Genomic DNA, 18088 nt, shown 5'->3' with positions numbered 1-18088 from the left:
CGCCCCCGCTGCGCCGCGCTGCTTTAATGCGGCCCGGGCGGCCCCGGCCTGCTGAGCACCATGCTGCGCGCCCGCCGCCGGGGCCGGCCGGGGCCCGCGGGCAGCGCCCGGCAGGGCGGCCTCGCCTTCTACGTGCTGTGGGCTCTGCGGGAGCCGCCGCGGCGGCTCGGCAGGTGCGGCCGGTCCCTGTCGGGGTTGGGCTCCCCTGCTGGCCGGGGCACCCGCACGTCATGCCGTGGCTCTCTCTGGAAATGCCGCTGCCCGCGTGGCTGAGCTGGTCCAGCCCCTGGCGGCTCTCCCTTCCCACCGGTCATCTCCTTCCCTGCATCCTTGCGTGGTTTCATCTTTAAATGACACAAGCCCTCTCCTTTTCGCCCTTCCCTGGCTTAAAAGTGTTTTCAGGCGTTTTCATACATTTTTTCACCTTTTATTTTACTCCTTGATTACTGTCTCTCATTTTTCTCCCCTTCCTTTTGCAGCCATTCCAGCCAGATGGGTTTCCAGGCTTGGCTGCCCCTGCCCTTGCCAAAGCAGCTGGTGGTGTTTGGACTGGGCGACTGGAGCTGCTACTCTCCGGACACGAGCATCGCGGTGGATGTGCTGGTGTCCCCAGGCGTCGCGCCACAGCGGGTTGGCACGCTGGAGCCCACCCGCAGGTTCAGCAGGAGCCAGGGTGTCAGGAGGGGCATGCTGGAAAAGCTTTCTCATCTCTGGTGCTGCCTGATTCTGCTGCTGTTGTCCAAAAGCCGTGTGGGCCTGCTGGTCCTCTACCACGGTGTTTTCCTCTAGCGATGGTTCCTTTTGCTTTCAGGACTGGGTCTCTTTTGGCTTTGGGCTGTTATCATCTAGTATGGGAGCAGGAATTTTGTCCTGGTCAGTGTCATTTGTGGGCTGAAAAGCCATGGTCCCTTGTGCAGGTCTCTGGTGTGGGAAGATGAGTGGAGAACAGATCTTTTCATGGCCTCGTTGAAAGAGATGGACAAAGGCAACCCTGTGAGGCTTGTTCTGACTGTTCATGGACAGGTAAAAGAATTGATACTCTTCTCTCTTCCTGTCCAGGGTCCCAAATGTTGTCACTTCTTAGCCCCAGAATCTCCTTTTTGGCTCTCCCTTTCCTTCTCTGCTACTCCAAGGTAGAGCTGACAAACATGGATCTGTTAATGCACAACTGTGTTGAGCCTGAAAGCTCTGTGATGCTCTAGGCCTATCCTCTGAACACAGTTTTGCCAGAACACCTTGTGTGTCACAGGAGAGGGGCAGCCAACAGCTGTTCACTTCCAGTCCCACGCTCTCCTGAGTCTTTGGCACTTACATAGTGAGCTGAAGCCACTGGATTTAGCACCTTGCAGTGCCTGGCTTTTCTTTTCCTTGCTTGTTTTGTTGGTGTGGGAGATGAAAGGTAAGTTATTCTTTTGCAGGGATTCTGTCCCTTGCAAGACATGTTTTTGCTCATCCTTTCTGTGGACGGAGGCTAACACACTTAGGGTTCTGTTGCTGTTTCTGCTGCAGCTGCTCCGAGGTGTCTCCAGCAGTACACCTGTCCATCCCTTCCTTGTACCAGAGACCAGCCAGTCACCAGTGCTCCCAGCAGATAATAGGCCCCTTGGCCAGGACCTGGAGAATCCTTCTGGGGTATGTGTATTTTGGTGTCACGTTGTTATTTCACTTTTTTCTTAGTATCTTCTCCCTCACCGGTAGCCATTCAGTTATGTCTAGCTGAAACATTTGCTGCCATTTTTTTGGTGGAGATATGGCTAAGCAAGTTCTGGAGCCAAAGTTTCTCTTGTACTGAAGAGATACAGTCTCCATTGAAATGCCTTTTTAAACTTTGGATATAGTAGTCCTTGGTGGGGTGGTCACCCAGCCCCTTCATTCCTAGCACAGATAGCCTTTTTGCCCTTCCCTGTTTTAGCTGTGCCCAGCAGCCACCAGTCTGAAAGCTGACTACAGCACACAGCAGCTGATAGCTGCATTGCTCAGCATCTGTTTGGCAGCTGACACTGATGGCATGTTGGCTCTTAAAACTCAATGGAAAGATGAGCCTAAAAACAGTTGCCACATCTCTGGCCCAGTAAGATGCAATTCACAGTAGCCTCAGGTATCTTTCTTTGGGGCTGATTTGGCTGGGACTCATGTCACAGGTTAAGAGTCAGAGCTCAGAGGTGGCTGCCAGAGCATCCAGGCCTGTGAAGAAGGATGTCTGGCCACTGCTGAGGACTGTGGTGGTACCCTGTGCCCTGAAGTCACCAGCTGGGAAGGTGGAATCCAGTGAGGTCTGGAGGAAGAGTCCTGACCAAGGACCACCAAGATTCCTCTCCAAAAAGCCCAGAAAAGTTTTATTTGAACCCACAGCATCTGAGAGAGATCTTGATGAAGAAGGTAACTCTGGTAGCTTTCAACTTTATTTTACAGATCTTGTCTGAATGATCTGTCAGTGCTGCTGGGCTGCACCTTCGTATTCCATTTCTCTATGTACCTCCAAGGCATGATGGGCTTGTATGTTTGGCTTTGAAATACTGAGAAGGCTCTTTATTCCTGGATCAGCTGCTTGATGAGTTTTTGCCTGCTGGGACAAGGCCAGAAATAGAACATGGACTATATCATCTTAGTGCCACCACTTTTTACTGTGACATAATGCCTATATTTTCATACAAGTAGAAGTGTTTTATAAATTAAGGCAAATATTGTTAACCTTGCTTTACAAAAGAGTAAATTGAGGCACAAGAAAGTTACCTACTGTGATGTTCTGTAACCTCTGCATTAGGCTGTTTGTACCTCTACTAATAGCATACCACTTGGTCTATACAAGACACTGTTTATTATTATAGTATAGAGAATACAAAAAGGAATGTGTATATATCTATATATATATATAGATATATATGTAATTAGTATAATTGTACTGGCTTTTGAGTAGTGAGAAGGTAACTGCCAAGGGGTTTGGAAACAAAATCTTAGGCTTCTGGAGTGGGAATTCCAAGTCAACTCAAGTGTGACCAAGTTTGTGTCTAAAAGTTTGGCAATAACTTAGTGGTTCCCATAAGAAATTACTTATTGGGACTTGCCTTGCTTGTCATAAAGGCAAATATAGTTTCATCATAAAGTTTTTCTGCTGCAGGCAGTGTGAGAAGGGGGGAAATTAACTTCTATCAGAGGGGTAAAATGCAATGGTGACAGTATTTGGCAGTCAGAGGAAGTGTGCCCTGCTCTTACCTATTTTCTGCGTTTCTTGTGATGAGAATTCATGATTCTTGGTCTTGCACCTTGTTTTTTGCAGTGAGGTAGCTTTGTGCTGGAGGTTGGAGGAAGGAAGGTCAAAGGGCTCGTACATAGTGGAGCTGAGCACTTTTCACAGTATGTCTGCTGGCTGCTTTATGGGACCATCTCTTTGTTCCCTCTGCAGATCTGGCGGTGAAGGAGCTGCAAGGTGAGGATTTGGTTCCTAGACCCTGGTTTGTCTTATCAGTCACTCAGTGATGATATTCCTTCCCTTCAACATCAGAAGCCTCCCATGCTTCATCCTGTATCTCCCCAGTGATCAAGAATAACAAGTAGGTCATGTGTATATACTGTTCCTCTTCATGCAATTGCCATCAGTGCTTCCAGTACTGTCAGGCTCTCAAATATGTTTCTTTAGCCCCTCTGAATCTCAGGCATACCTCTGTGTGCATAGCTCTCTGAGGAAAAAAGGTAAGATATGAAATAGACTTTGATTTAAAAGTATTTTTTTAGCTTGCTTAGCCAACTGCAGGGGCCTGGGAGGGGAAGGGAGGAGGAACAGAGCAGTGCAAGGAATACCTCTGGAAGCAGCTCCAGGCTTCTGATTGTTCTCTCTTAGGCACTGACAAGCTGTCCCTGGGTAGCCTTCCCTCACAAGGAATAGCGCAGGGTGGGTAGCACAACGGGGATATCCACTTCTGGAGATGGGGTACTACATGGGGGGATATCCAAGCCTGTCTGAAGTGGCAGCCTGAATGCATCCTACATTCAGCTACTCCTTGCTCCTGAGGTCTCTCTAAGTACAGCAATTATTCCCCCAAGCCAACTGAAAGTATTCCTTGGGGAGGTATGTCTTTTTCCCCTGCAGAGGGCAGGGGTCCTTGCCTTACCATTTCCCCCCTCTGAGCATTCAGGTGGCTTGTTCTCCCCAGCAGGGAAGGGAGCTGAGGGTGTCTTGTGTGACTGCTCACAGGCCTGTGCTCTTCCCTCCCCAGGCAGTCCCAGCCCTCGGTGGTGCCATGCCATGTGCCTCAGTGACCTGGGGACAGCTGTTCTCATTGGTGGAGAAGGTGTCAATCAACAGGCCTGCAGGGATGCTCTCTGGAAGCTGGAAATTGGTGGGGACTTTAGGGTTGTGACAAGCAGTGGGGACAGTGGGACTCGAGGATAGCTCATGCAGATGGGAGGGGGTACTTGGGCATCTGTGTGTATGTAGGGGACAGCAAAGGCATCACATCTGGCATGTCACCAGGCTGAGCTGACAGCACAGAGTGCTTTATGAGACTCTGGGATTGTACATGAGAGCCCTCTAGGAGCTAAGGTACAAGTTCTGGAAAGAGTTGGAATTTTAAGGGGTAAAATTAACAGTGCAGTTTGCCGTCTGTGTGTGGTGACTGGTGGGGAAGTGAGATACAACTCCAGTGCCTTGAGTCTTTCTACACCTCACTGGTCTTCTCTTTCACCTTGCTATTCCCCACCATTCCTTACAGAAGCAATTCTGTATGAGTTCCCTGTAACCCTGAATCAAAGGAGAGGAGGAGACAAAGGGAGCAAGGTTTTGAGTAAAGATTTTAGAGCATATTCTTTAAATCTAGATAAATCAAGGCCATTTTTGAACTCCCACACCATGTGTCTGCTGTTGCTCCCACAGACAGTGATTTATGGCTTCCAGTGGGTTTCCAGCTACAAAATGCCATGCCATCATGCTTGCATGGTCACACAGCTACCTACGACCCTGACACCAAGCGTATCTACATCTTTGGGGGCATAAGGGAGGACAAAGACTATGGCAGCATCTACATTCTGGATACAGTCACCTGGAAATGGCTCCTTGTGGCTGTGAGTACTGCCTCTCTTCCAAGACAAAAGTGCAGGAGGAATGGCAGGTTCTGCCTGAATGTGGCAGTCCCGTGTGTCCATGTCCTTAGTCCAGTCTTGGTCCACTGTTGGTACAGGTTGTCTGAGATGCATAGTTGGGTTTGACAGGTATTAAGAGGTTGTGTTGAAAAACCACATGCTGAACAGAAACCAGGAGCTGTGCCTACAAAGAATGAAGCAATGGCAGAAAATAGTTGCTGCAGAGGGCTGTGCCTGACCAAGCTCAGTGGTGGGAGGTACTGTACAACAGTACAACAGCGGAGGGAAATGGTCTCTCATTTTATGTGGTGTTGTTGAGAACAGCACCAGGTGGTGAGGTGAAGTGCCAGCCTTCTCAAATCAGGAACTGCCCTGAGTACAGCAGAATTCTGAGCCCTTATCACATGGGACTGTCTGTCTCTTTCCTGGTAAAACACAAAATGGCTTTTACAGAGTAAGCCTGCATGAGATCGTTCTGGTTCCTGACATCTTCTGAGGAAGGTGTGGGAGGCTGACTTCCTTTTCTTATCAGAGCATTCTGGTGGTGTAGACCATGCAAAGAATGTACTGTCTGCCTGTGCAGCAAAGATCTGGCTGGGGAGCCAATAAAGTGAAAACTGAGACTTGTCAAACTCATTGCATGATGTGGGCCCCTTTCTTATGGGTCATGCAGCAAATAATGCACTTCTTGTAACAAATATATATTGAAATCTTTCTAGGCTAAAGGGAGGATACCAGTGCTCACCTACCACAGTGCAACTATCTACCACAAGGAGCTCTTTGTTTTTGGAGGAACTTTCCCCAGAAAGACATCACTGGCAGTTGCACCCTGCAGCAATGTGCTCTATGTCTTCAATCCAGAGGATGAAATTTGGTATCAGCCCATTTCAGAAGGGGAGAAGCCTCTGCCTAGGCTTGGGTGAGAGTGCTTTAATTTCAGCTATCCAAAAATAGTGCAGGAAACCCCTGCTTATCTTCCCTCCCACACCAGTGTGATTTCTTAATTAAGTGATCATTTTCCACTATGTACTCCTTAAGATAGGGCTGTGTTTAGAGCAATGGAATTCTCAGTATCTCCTGTTGTGAATCCTGGTGGAATTTTGTCCCAGGTGTAGACTGAAGCTATGGCAGCCCAGCAGAAGAGGCCAAGGCTAAAATGGAAGTTTTGGGAACTTGCTGAAGATGTTTTATTAATTTGCTTGCTCTCTGCCCAGGCATTCAGCTACTCTATTGAAAAACAAGCTGGTGATTTTTGGGGGTCAGAGGACTTCTGTCTACTTCAGTGACATGCACATTCTGGATCTGGGTAAGAAAGTCTGTGCCTTGGCAAGGTCTGTTCCAACACAGGGACTTGGGAGTGAGGTGTGCTCAATGGAAAAATAGCAATAGCATTATACAAACTCCTGATTAGGCAATGGAGATGAAAAATTATGGGTTAAAAAAACCCTTTCTCAGGCAATAAGGGAGGGAATGAAGAAAAAACAATGGCTTTTTGGGAAGAAATTGGGTAACAGAGAAGGCAGAGGCATTGTTGATGTGGCAGAGTATCTTAAGTTTTTGTCTAGTTCTGAGGCTGAGGTTTTTGGACATCTCACCTGCCTTTTCTCTGTCTGTCAGGTTTCATGGAGTACACGTCAGTCCCCCTCCTGGCAGGACAGCCTTCTGCACGTTGGTAAGATTCTATTGCAGACCCAGGAGCTATCTTCTGTCATTTCTCCTTGAAGCCAGGTTTAAACAGTGCTTGTGATCAGACCCAGCTGCATATCTCTGTTCCATTAGTCAAAATACAGTGGATCTTCTCTCCACTGTGAGGCCAGGAGTTCCTGTGCTGTCCTTGTTGGTGCCTGGATAGTGTGGGGGGGTTATTCCTTAGTCTCCCTGGAAAACTGTCTTTCAGGCTAGCGTAAGTTTTCTGCTGTGTGCTAGTAAACTGTATGGCCTGCTGTTTGGTCTTCACAGTGCCTGGAGAGGTGCTGTACCACACAGAGGAATAAACTCCTGTACCAGGACTATGCTGTTCCTAAAGGGACAGAATTGCTCACTAGAACAATGATCTAAATCAATGCAGAGCCCAGCTAGCCTGCTATCTCACCCCACAGAGCACAGCATAGGAGCTTTGTTAGCTTTTTCTGAGATTGCTCTTCAGTCCTGACCTGCAGAGGCAAACATCTCTTTTAGGGTTATTCTGCAAGGCTTCTCTCTCTTCTGCTTTTCTCTCAGGGCAGAGAGATGCAGAAGCCAACTTTCTTCCTGCAGTGTAAGCCCCCAGTCCTGATTAAGTCTTCCTGAAGCTTAAGCCTCCTCCTGATGAAGTCTGACAATCCCTGCCCATTGCTGACTGAGGCCATCCCAGCAGGTTTTGTTGTAGTCACCTTTTGACTTTGCTTTGGTCACAGTTTTCATGCCGCTCTGGCTGTGTCGGACCAGAAGGTTCTGATCAGTGGAGGCTGCAATGCCAGAGGAGCCTTGCATGATGCCTTTGTCTTCCACCTAGGTGAGTGACACTCCTGCCCTGTTTTGATAGCTGAAGGTGACTCTGGGGCTGCAGTGGTGTTTCTGAACACCTAGTCTAGTCCATTTGTCTCATCCCTTACACTAGGAATGGGCTTGTCAGTATTGATATCCCCTTTCCACTTCAGATACCCTTTCATGGAGCACAGTGATCCACCACGACCTCTGCTCTGTTCCCCGAGCTGGCCACACATTGCTTGACCTGACTCCCACCCATTTGATGGATATGGACAAGGAGAACAAAGAGGAGCAGAAGCTACACACAGTGTTGGTCTTTGGGGGCTCAAACTGTGCTGGGACCTTTTATAACAGCACACTCAAGATCCAGTTGGACCTAGGATAATGCACGATTCTCTGAATGAGCCTGAACAGCAAGGCTCTTCACCAGCCTAAATACAGATATGGATGGCAATAAATGAGTCCAAGCAACATGGTAGTCCAGGTATCTGTATGTAGATGAATGGCACTTTGGTACAAGAGATTGTGGGTTTGTAAAGTTTGAAGGCCATAGGTATTGTTTTCCTAGGGTACCTGATATAGAGTATCTGGGCTCAGGTGCCAAAACATTCAGTGGGATCTGAGGTGACTCTGCACAAGAACACAGACAAAGGTTATGGCTTCCTTTCTTGCCCTACAGGTTTTTAGCTGGAATTCCCAGGGTGCTTTCAGCTTTGTTAGGTGACTTAGGTGTTTGGTTTCATTTGGGATGAGTGGAATGGTATTTACTGCTGCTATTTTACAGTAAAAGTACAGGCATGATTCTGGTTTGGAGGGAATCTGGGGTGGGATTTCCTTGGAAAACATTCTGCAGCTGAAGGCTAGGAAACCACCTAGAGCAGTATCTGAGGATGGGAAAAATAAGAGAACATAAGTTTCATTGTAGGGGAGAGAGCTGGTTGTGCCTTGCTGTCTTAAGGCACCATCACCTAGCTTTGCTCTAGGCAGACCTTTTATAAGTTCTGTGTGACTGCTCTTGTCATTGCAAGGGGTGACAGAGTTGCCAACTTGACTCTTTCAAGACCCCAACAATGGCTTAGCTATATTCCATCAGAGACTAGATCTGATTGTTTATATCCATGGAACTGATGACTGTGCTGTGCCTCTGAGGCAGCTCCAAGGATAAGCACACTGTGTACACTGATTCCCTGATGATCTTTCTGTAGATGGTCGAATGAAGTAGCCCCTGTGGGGAGTACAGACAGTTGTTTGTGGCCACATTCCCCAACCCAAAGCCATACAGAGGAAACTTCTGATCATTATGGATACTTCTGCTTTAATCTGCTTCATGGAGATAGACTGCATAGAAAAAACTAGTAGCTGCAGGTATTCCAGCACAGGCATAGCTCCTGTAAGTCATCCACACTACTTCCAGGTCCTCTGTCCTTCCCATCCAGATGAAAGGGAAACAATAGTACTGGGGTTTCCTACTGGCACTGAAGTCCTACTCATCCTGTAGGTGTTGTCTTCTTTATCATGGCAGCTTTCTAGATTTAGTGAGTACAAGGGCTTCAAGCTCGCAGCTCTGCAGGAGTATCTGGCTGCCGGGAAGGGTGGCTTATTTTGAAGGCTTCTAACTCCAAGAGAGCTTTATTTATTCTGGTTATTGTGGGATATGGACCCATGTCCACTTTGAATCTGTAAAAGGAAAAGAATCTGTGAAGTACTATGAGTTGGGGAGCCAGTGCAGCAGTGAGCTGAAGTGCAGAGCAGTGTGATAGGCCTGCCTAGGTATGAGAGAATCTCACAGGCATTTACACTAACAGAAAAGGTTCATCCTTGTAGGTTTACAAACAAATTGTAGAGAGATTAGTCGGTGCCTGGAGAGGTTGTAAAGTCTCCTTCTCTAGAGATACTCAAAACCCAGCTGGATGCAATCCTGTGCCACTTCCTCTAGCAGGGAAATTTGATTGGGTGACCTCCAGAACTCCCTTCCAACCCCAATCATTCTGTGATTGTGTGATTTTCACCAGATTTTTACATAATGTGCAGCACAAGGTAAGAAAACACTGCTTTTTCTGGGAATCATGCAGCCATTACTTGCATGTGTTTAAGGCTTTAAATAAAGTGTGATTGCTCTTTCCTCCTGTGTGCAGTGTCAGAATAAAGCTAAGAGGGGCAGAGAACATGGAGTGTGGGCAACCTCAGCTTTTCTAAGGTCGTAGATCAGGTTTCCCCAGGGGCCTGTAAGAGGAGACCACAATTCATTACTTCCAAAAGTATTTATGCAGTATTTATGATATAGGAAAACTCATGGAGAGAAGAAACACGAGTGGATAGGGCAGGCAGAAGGGATACTTTCTAACAGGCATAAGGAGCAGCAGAAGGTAAGCTCTGACAGCCCAGCATAAGTAGGTGTGTTGAAGAATATCTCAAACTTAGCCTTAATTACCTTTCAGCATTGGCAACTTGAGGCACTAAACACAGATCAGCCATGGAAACCTGCAAATATAGCAGAGAAAAGAGGTTAGAATAACTCAGAGCCTCTCCCCTCACACTTCCCAGTGGTGGCAAGCTTTGAGACCAGCACAGAAATTATTTTATCAGCCAGTACAGAGGAGTGGTTATGATGATCTAATTATTTAATTCAGCATTAATACTACAGCAAGAGTATAAGAAAAAGAACTTCATTACAGTTACTAGTAGAAGCCAAAAGCTTTTAGGGAACTTTATATTTACCACCTGATCATTATGACCTCAAGCACACTGTGCTTCTATGGCAACTGCCTCTAAGCAAACACGTCTGATGGCAAGCTGCAGAGGGAGGTGATGGAGGGAGAGGGGTGTTTGTATGGCTGGAAAAAGTTAAGTAAATTTTGCTTGTTTGCACTGCTGGAGTATCAAGCAGATCCTGCCAATGTCAAGACTTGATATGTGATAGGGCCTCTGTACACAGGCTCAGAGACTTGCAATCTGAAAGGAAGACTTAATGGCAGTGTTGCTGGTTGCCTGTCTGCACAGACAGAGGCAGCTGCTCCCACCCTGCTCCCCAGGTCACGAAGCCCTGGGTGCCTCTCAGAGCACATGTTATTCTCCAACATTAGATCTTGTAAGTAGGGCTCCGTAAGGCTGCTACTAGACAATCCCCTGCATCCCAGAAAAATGCAGGAACTTTCCTTTTTTCTAAGGCTTTTACAGGAAAGATCTTTTGCCTGGCAGCAGAACTAATAAATGGAAAAGGCTTGAGCTGCTTCTAGTTTGGTAAGGGTCAGAACAGCTTTTATGTGAGCTCTGTGAAATCTGTCCATATTAAAATTGGATGATCAGAGCAGAAAAATACAATTTGGTTAAAAGTTCCATAGAACAGAGCTAAGAACTGAACCCATGTTTCTTGAGCCAAGCTTTGCCTGTATTACAGGACATGTTGAAGTCCAAATCCCATAAAGATGAAATGGTAGATCATCTTTTTCCATATTCTCTAGTACCAGCCAGATCCTAGATACAGCTGCAGAATCTGCCCATCAGCAGGTTATAGGCAGGGACAAGTAAACATCTCCATAACTCTCTGCCAGTCAGTAATGGCCTAAGTAGGATCTATGCATCTGTTCTTTGTTATGGTGAAGGCACTCCATGTAATTCTAGGCACTGGATGGGGTTGTGCTCTTGTCTCCTCAAATAATTTTCTCTCCTGTTTTAGGGGAAGATACTGGGGTTTTCAGTCCTGCAATAGCACACAGGGCTCTCTCAGATACTTACTTCATCCCCCACACAGTAGTGTCCAGCAGTGTGCTGCAGAATCTGCTCCAGTGCTGTCAAGAGAGGTGGTACACTGGAATGAGGCATTGGAAAAGTCAATTGAAAGGGACACCAAACACTTTCTAGATTGGGAATTAGGTACAAGGGCATCTTAATCCCAAGCAGAGTATGAAAAAGGAGCATTTTGGGACAGAAACTAGAAGGAATGGAAATCTTACTATAGTGTTATGGGAGTCTTTAGGGTCCTTTGGCTTTTTTAGACCCAGGGTGATTTCAGCTGCTTTAGACAGTGCACTTGAAGTACTCTAAGGATAATGCAGAAACACGTGACTGGGGAGGGGAGAAATGCAAAGATTTAGTCAGTTTGTGTCTGCCAGGAAGTGAAGATGGGCCTGTCATTGCAGTACATGGGGAAAAGAATTTTGAGGGAACCAAAAGCACTTTATATCTCTCAAAAAGGCAAAGAAATACTCTGCTACTTGCTAGACTCTGTGGGAGTTTGCTATTAGGTGTCCAATTACAAAAGCATATCTATCTATATATATGAAGCACTTTAGAAATGCTGTGAGCCCTGGTGCTTCAGAATGAATCAACTGCTGCACTGTGTGCAGGATGGCACCAGGCTTCCCCTCTTCCATGTGCAGCAGTGGAAGTGTTTTGTGCACATCTTTCCTCTGAGATCCTGGGGAGCTACCAGTCCTGGACAAGAGACTCTGGGCAGGAAGAGCACTGTCTCTGCCAGCAAAGCAGGACCCCAGCACACCAGCCTAGGAACATCTGTGGTTCTACTTGAAAAAGGCAAGTAGAATGCCAGTGGTGCAGCATTTTTGTAAGGTCAGCCAAAATACTCATCATTTTGGATGTGGGATGTACCTTGAAAGCCAGACATGATACAGTTCTGGGCCCATTCCATTTTTTTCTCCCCCATTTGTTTCAGGACACTCAGGTTCTGTGAAGGCAAAGCAATCTCTAGGTTAGATAACTACTGGTGGCTGGATCTTACCCACTGTGTCATCCAGTGGAGGAGAGGGGAGATGAGGAGTTGCCAAGGCTGAACCCCTGGCCTGAGTTCACTTGGTTGGGTCAGCCCTGACCTCACCTGCACCAAATCATGCACCCTGCTGTATCCTTCTCTTGGCACTACCCTTCTGTAACAGTTGCCAGGGTATCCCTTTGCCTCTTCCCTTTCGGCTGCTCAATTCTCTTCTTCCTAAAATGTCCTAGACTCAGCAGTAAAACCATATGGATTCAGCTCTTTCTGGAAAGAACTCTGGGATGCTATAGGATTTGCTGTGTTGGAAATACTGTATTGGTGCCATTGGTATCTAGATCAGGCAGAGGTTAAGCAGATTTTATCTGCTAGCACACTAATCTGAAGTTCTGCCACCCAGTTGGCTGGCAACAATTTAAGGAGACTGGGAATTTCAGAGACAGAAATCCTGTCTGATTTTCTCATTTGCATGGATCTGACACGGCAGTACCTGGAGTGGCTGAATGCCAGAGACAATGTGATCAGCGATCATTCTGACTTGGGCTCTCTTCTTTGGATCCTGGGGCAGAAGCCTGGGGTGAGGATGTGTCTCTTCTAGGTAATTAATTATAGCTAGCTGTAATAAACAAAGACATAATGGGAGGTTATTGGAGAGCCAAGCAAAACCTCACATTCTGGACACCTGGGAAAGGGGAGCTGATCCAAGAGAATACAACAGCTTTTGAAGTTTGCAGTTTGTTACCAACCCAAAGAACAGAATAACCCCTCTGACCTGTCATTTGTTCCAGCTGTAATTTCAGGCAAACCATGGAACAGCCATCAAAGTCAGACTACAAACTGCTTAGTGAAAGGTGGAGTTATGAACCACAGCAGAATTGAACTTAAATCCTTGACAGTAGTTTCCCATCAGGGAATATGTGCTATTTCTCTTCCCAAGTGGGATCATAAATGCCACCTCTTTTCCAATGTATAGGTGAGAGCTCTGGGGAAAAAGATGGGACAAAGCCATCCCATCCAGACTGGGCAGCAGGCTGGAGTAGAAGGTTAACAGGGATGTGGCTGATAACTCACCGACTGAGAAAGGGTGATGCCATCAATTTTCAAGGCTGGGACTTGCTGCATTGGATTCAGTGCCTTGAATTCAGCAGAAAACTGTGGAAACAAACCTGATATTACTCTACAGTAGAATTCTTCTTCCTTGTTTTCTTCACACAGAACCCAGTTACCAAATTTTTTTCCTTCCTCCTTTTTCTTTCTACCTTAATACTAATTTTTGCAGTAAATGATGCTGTACTATTAGCCTACAGCAAGCTCTCACTGAGGCTCAGGGATCACTGCATCCTGGCCCAGACTGCCTTATCTCTTGATAAAGCACCACTGCAATGCCCAGTGGTACTGCATCAGTGCCACCATTACTGTCCCAGTTGTCCAACTCTGCCTCAGCCCATACCAGCCCCATTGAGCCAGTGGTACCATGAGGTGCACAACTCCCTCCTATGGACCCCCAAGTAAGGCCTCAGTGAAGATCTCTTTTGGCAACCCATCTCTTCCTTTTGCAAGCCCTTTGCAGCCCCCTACAATATAATTTAGCAATTTTTGGACAACCCCCATCCCAGCCTCCATGCATTTTCTATTGTTAATTGAATGAGGTTGAGTCTGTTTAAAGTGCAGGGCAGCTTCTCTGAAGTCTGGTATATTCAGATATATTCTTTTGTGACATGGTAAGCAAAAGATCTTCAGCCTTATGGATTCAGTCACAAATGTTTGAGAGAGGAAAAAGCCTCCAGTCTCCTACAGTCATATTCTCCTCCTGTCTCACATGCCAGGGAATACTGGCTGAAAGTAACTATTAATTACAAAGAAGTGGTGAGGAATTCAGTAACTTTGCCTATGAACTTTTCTAGTGCTAATCTTAAGTCTCCTAATGACCCCTAAGTTCAGTACCCTTGAGAGAGCAGTGGTATTTTTATCCTTACCTGCTGTCCTCCATCCTTAATGAGGTTCACTGGGACCAGGTCATAGGAAATTCCTTTCAGAGCCAGTGCTAGGGAGAGCAGAGTGTACAGCTTCAGGCAGCTACACTGGAACCAATTTCATTGGTAATGGGCTCAGGAAAATGTTATCATCTACATTTGAAAAAAGACCCTATCCCTCAAGGAGGGTGGCCTGAGTCCACTGAGAAGACAGTGCTCTGGCAAATGAAGGACCAAAGTACTAAAGACCAGTCCTGGCAAAACCACTGCATTTTTCAAAATAAGCTTTGCAACTCTTTGCAGCACAGCCCTTCCTTATTCAGCTTATAGATGGCAGAACCATGTGCTCACCTTTAAAACCTTTCTGTCTCAGTACAAGTAGGAACCATTCCCAGCCATTTTTAGGTCTCAAGACCTGGGCAGGATAGAGTCTGAGGTAGTATCATGAAGCCCTCTTATCTGTTCCCCTCTATGCCACCTGCTCCAGCTGCTGTCTTTCCCTCCCTCCCCACGGGGAGATGCCTCACTGTTCCAGGCTCATGTTTGCTGACTTCTCTGTTAATAAGTGATTGATTAATTGGGTTAGTGAAGGGGAGGATATTGCAATACTGAGACAAAAAAGAGAGATGAACATTGAATCTTACCGATTCGCACTCTCCAAGAACAGGAACTTCGGAAATAGCTGTACAGTATTGGCTGGGAAGAGAAAGATAAAAGGGTTATATGCTGGGAGCACCAGAGTGTTGAATGTAAGAAAAGAATGCATGAGCAGAAGGCATTTCAGGAACTCTAAGACAGGGGAGAGCGATGTTTGGAGGAGAGATGGCTGCTTTCTGAAAGTAACTGTTCCTGATTTGGGCATACAGGTAGCTTCACTGTCTCTCATAACAGCCTTCTCATTATCCAGTTGCACCTGATGTTTCCAGCAATGCACAAATGACCTTGAAATTAGTCCCTATAAAGCTTCCCTCTTTGTCCCTATCCAATATTGCTAACTTCTATCCCATCTTAGATTTCTGAAACAATTTCTGTACAGATTGTGCCAAGCACCTGGGTATTTGCATGGTATGAAATAGCTTTTCAGGGAAAAGCCAGATTTCTTTCCAAACAAGAAAAGCTTCTGCTGTTTGAGATGAAAGCCATGAAGACAGACGATTCATCTCTACCAGAACTATAATGCTAAGGCAGCCTTCCCAGATGCTTCCACCCTGTCCAAACTCTTACCTTTTCAGATGCCATGGTAAGTGTGTGCAGTTGTCTCCAGATATAAAACCAACTTCTGTGTTTTCCCTTTTAATTCAGCTGGAATGGGAAAAGGCTTCTCTCCTAAAACCAATGAGGAAAGGACTTTGCCCCCCAGACTGTGCCCAGGACACAAAAACCAGCCAGTCAGATTCAATCCTGAGTCACTGCAGTCACCCTCTCCCAGCCCTGATACCAAAACTATTAACCAGATTTAAACTTGGAAGCACATTTGGGAACCATTCTTATTTTCGTAACTTTTCATCCAGAAACAAATAAGGAGAGCCTGCCAGGCTGTCACCAGTTGCCAATGCAGAAATCTAACCCTGGAGAACAGAAAAAAAGAAAACTAAAGCTCCATGCAGAATTTCTGTTTCACTAGGGAATGACTGCTAGCTCTGGGAATGGGCTGCCTTTGCAGGGAGATTCCATAGTGTGCTCCTGTAGCTCCCCTCCCACCAGGATTGGCCAGTACAGGGGATTTTCTACATTGCAGATATAGGAGAAGCTGCTACTCTGCTCTCAGACCAACTCAGTGTAAAATAAAAGATTGTGCTTTTTTTGTGTCAGAGCCTTTTCTTTCCACACAGGAAATTGGTATCCGTATATGTCTCTAAATAAACCTGTAATCATGTCTCTCCTTGCTTACACAGATCCCATGGCATGCCATGGCTCTCTCTGTGTCTCTACCCTCCCAAAATGCATAAAAACTTTTCCAGAAACTTAGCAGCAAGACAAAAGAAAACAGGGATATGCTCAGAAAACCAGAGACACTGGTGATTTCTGTGCTCCAGTCCTCTTTGTGAACTTCATGCTTCTCTTACAGTTTAGATTGGCTCAAATAACTTCAAACGCGGTATGTCTTTTACTAAATTACTCAGATTTGTAAGTGACGAGGAAAGGGATGGAAAGTAGTGGTAACACTTTAGTGGATAAAGTATTTACTGATTTTCTTAAATTCTCCTGGGGTCAGGGCATTAGAAATATCAGCTATGTTCACTTTTCAACTGTCTAGCCTGCTGAGTTTCAGGGAAAGAAACAGAAACTATAGCTTCAAAAGAGAAAATAGAGCAGTCATGAGATACTAATTTTACTTGCTTTTCCTGAGGACCTAGCTAATGATTTTTTGGCTCAGAAATTCATGTCCTTCACTACATCTATTTTGGACTCTGGCCTCTCAGCCAGCAGAGACATTTCTCCTGATCTTCTCTGTAGTTCTTTTTTGGTTTTACAGCCTACGCTATCATTTGGAATAAACTGTGCTATGCTAATTGCCTTGCTCTAAAATTTCAAGGCCCTGGAGGATTTCACAAAAAAAAACAACATGGAAACCAACCCATTGTTTAGCTGGGAACTGTCTCCAGAGGCTGGGTCATGGAGAGGTCTCTTGAGTTTATGCTGTTTTGCTCCTAGCAGCAGGGCAGATCACAGGCAAAAAGAATCAGCTAAGAAAAGACTAGAGAAAACAGAAATGCTTTGTCCTTAGTGGACAGATCCCAGAGTGACACTGTGTCTTCCTCAGAGGAAATGCAGAGTATGGTCCAGGGAAGTCTCAGGAAAGAATTTCCTGCATTTACAACCCTGTGGGGAAAAATCCCCAAAACCTGTAGTTTAGCCTGGTTGGAGCTGGGATGATAGCAGGAGGACAGGATTTTCTTCATGTCTACTGAGAGTTCTGGTTTGGTTCTCTTTTCATTCCTGGCAATCAGTGAGGAAAGCTTGGGCTTAAATACCAGTCCAGAGTAAAAATTTGGGTAACACACTTCCCTGTTGTTAAAGACAGAAGAAACACCCCAAAGTTTGTATGTTGACCTCTTAGGTTTTCTGTCTTCTTCAGAGTAGTACGGTCTACTCCGGATACCACCTTTTTCCAGGCGATCTACGGGATGCACTTGGAAAGGCCAAATCTCTCACGTTTCCTGAACCCAGCAAGCCCAGCAGCCTGCACAGACACCGCTCCTTGGGGGCTGGCATAGGGGACACCTCGGTGCCTGGGAGGCACAGCTTGTACTCTGCTGGGTTCAAACGTAAAGCAGAAGGGACAGATTTGCTCCTAAATTCTCAGTATCTCTTCAGCAGGACTTGGTGTGAACAGTGCACGCGAATAAAATATGGTAAGCAAGCAGCACCGCTAAAAGCATTAGCACACTAAAGCATTTTATTTAGCACGGAATTAAATTCCTTGCTTTCCACTGCGACAGATACACGGGTGCAGGCAGTGGGGGCGCGGTCCTCCCGGGACCCGCCATCCCGGCCTCCCCGGGCTGCCGGGACACCAGAAGCCAGAGCCGCCGACAAGGCCGAACCGAGGGAGGCCCGCGCAGGCCGAAGGCGGAGAGCCGCCGCTCCAAGCCCCGCTCCCACCGCCGTGGCGCCGCCATCGCCCCCGCTCCCCTCCCGCCCCGCGGGGAGGGCGCGGAGCCGGCGCCGCGTACCTTGGCGTACCTTGGCGGCGGCGGCGCTCATCGCCGTCCCGGCCTCCGCTCAGGGCTCGGCGGCTGCGGGCGCCGCATCCCGGGACTGCATCCCCCGGCGTGCCCCGCGCCCCGCCCGCGCTCCGCGCCCAGGATGCGCCGCGCCCGGCGCGGTGCAGCGCGCGGCG

At 46.9% G+C, this 18088-nt stretch overlaps 2 protein-coding genes across 4 annotated transcripts; one reads left to right on the top strand and one right to left on the bottom strand.

Moving 5' to 3' along the window:
• Positions 1-7995, top strand: LOC121355993 (rab9 effector protein with kelch motifs-like). Its single transcript, XM_041471986.1, has 13 exons — positions 1-173; positions 480-656; positions 918-1023; positions 1510-1632; positions 2142-2379; positions 3404-3427; positions 4215-4337; positions 4871-5058; positions 5796-5995; positions 6291-6382; positions 6694-6748; positions 7473-7570; positions 7716-7995. Exons 1-13 carry the CDS (start codon positions 61-63, stop codon positions 7928-7930), a joined length of 1752 nt encoding a protein of 583 aa, XP_041327920.1. The 5' UTR covers positions 1-60; the 3' UTR covers positions 7931-7995.
• An 845-nt stretch (positions 7996-8840) lies between these two features.
• GSTZ1 (glutathione S-transferase zeta 1) lies at positions 8841-18081 on the bottom strand. Of its 3 annotated transcripts, none has more exons than XM_041471873.1 (9): positions 17932-18081; positions 14889-14940; positions 14248-14315; positions 13343-13423; positions 12762-12887; positions 12154-12229; positions 11281-11333; positions 9977-10026; positions 8841-9222 (listed from the first exon to the last, which is right to left on the bottom strand). In XM_041471873.1, the coding sequence occupies exons 1-9, from the start codon at positions 17950-17952 to the stop codon at positions 9096-9098; spliced, it is 654 nt and encodes a 217-aa protein (XP_041327807.1). In that variant the 5' UTR covers positions 17953-18081; the 3' UTR covers positions 8841-9095. The 3 variants fall into 3 exon arrangements, with proteins under 3 accessions (XP_041327807.1, XP_041327809.1, XP_041327808.1); XM_041471875.1 differs by having other exon boundaries at positions 17922-18060; XM_041471874.1 differs by lacking the exon at positions 17932-18081 and adding an exon at positions 15469-15570.
• Positions 18082-18088: the final 7 nt, after the last annotated feature.

This window comes from Pyrgilauda ruficollis, unplaced genomic scaffold (assembly GCF_017590135.1).
Source record: "Pyrgilauda ruficollis isolate IOZ18807 unplaced genomic scaffold, ASM1759013v1 scaffold28, whole genome shotgun sequence".
NCBI classification, from domain to species: Eukaryota; Metazoa; Chordata; class Aves; order Passeriformes; family Passeridae; genus Pyrgilauda; species Pyrgilauda ruficollis.
Note: the sequence above shows the minus strand (reverse complement) of the source record. Positions and strands in the feature narration are given on the sequence as shown.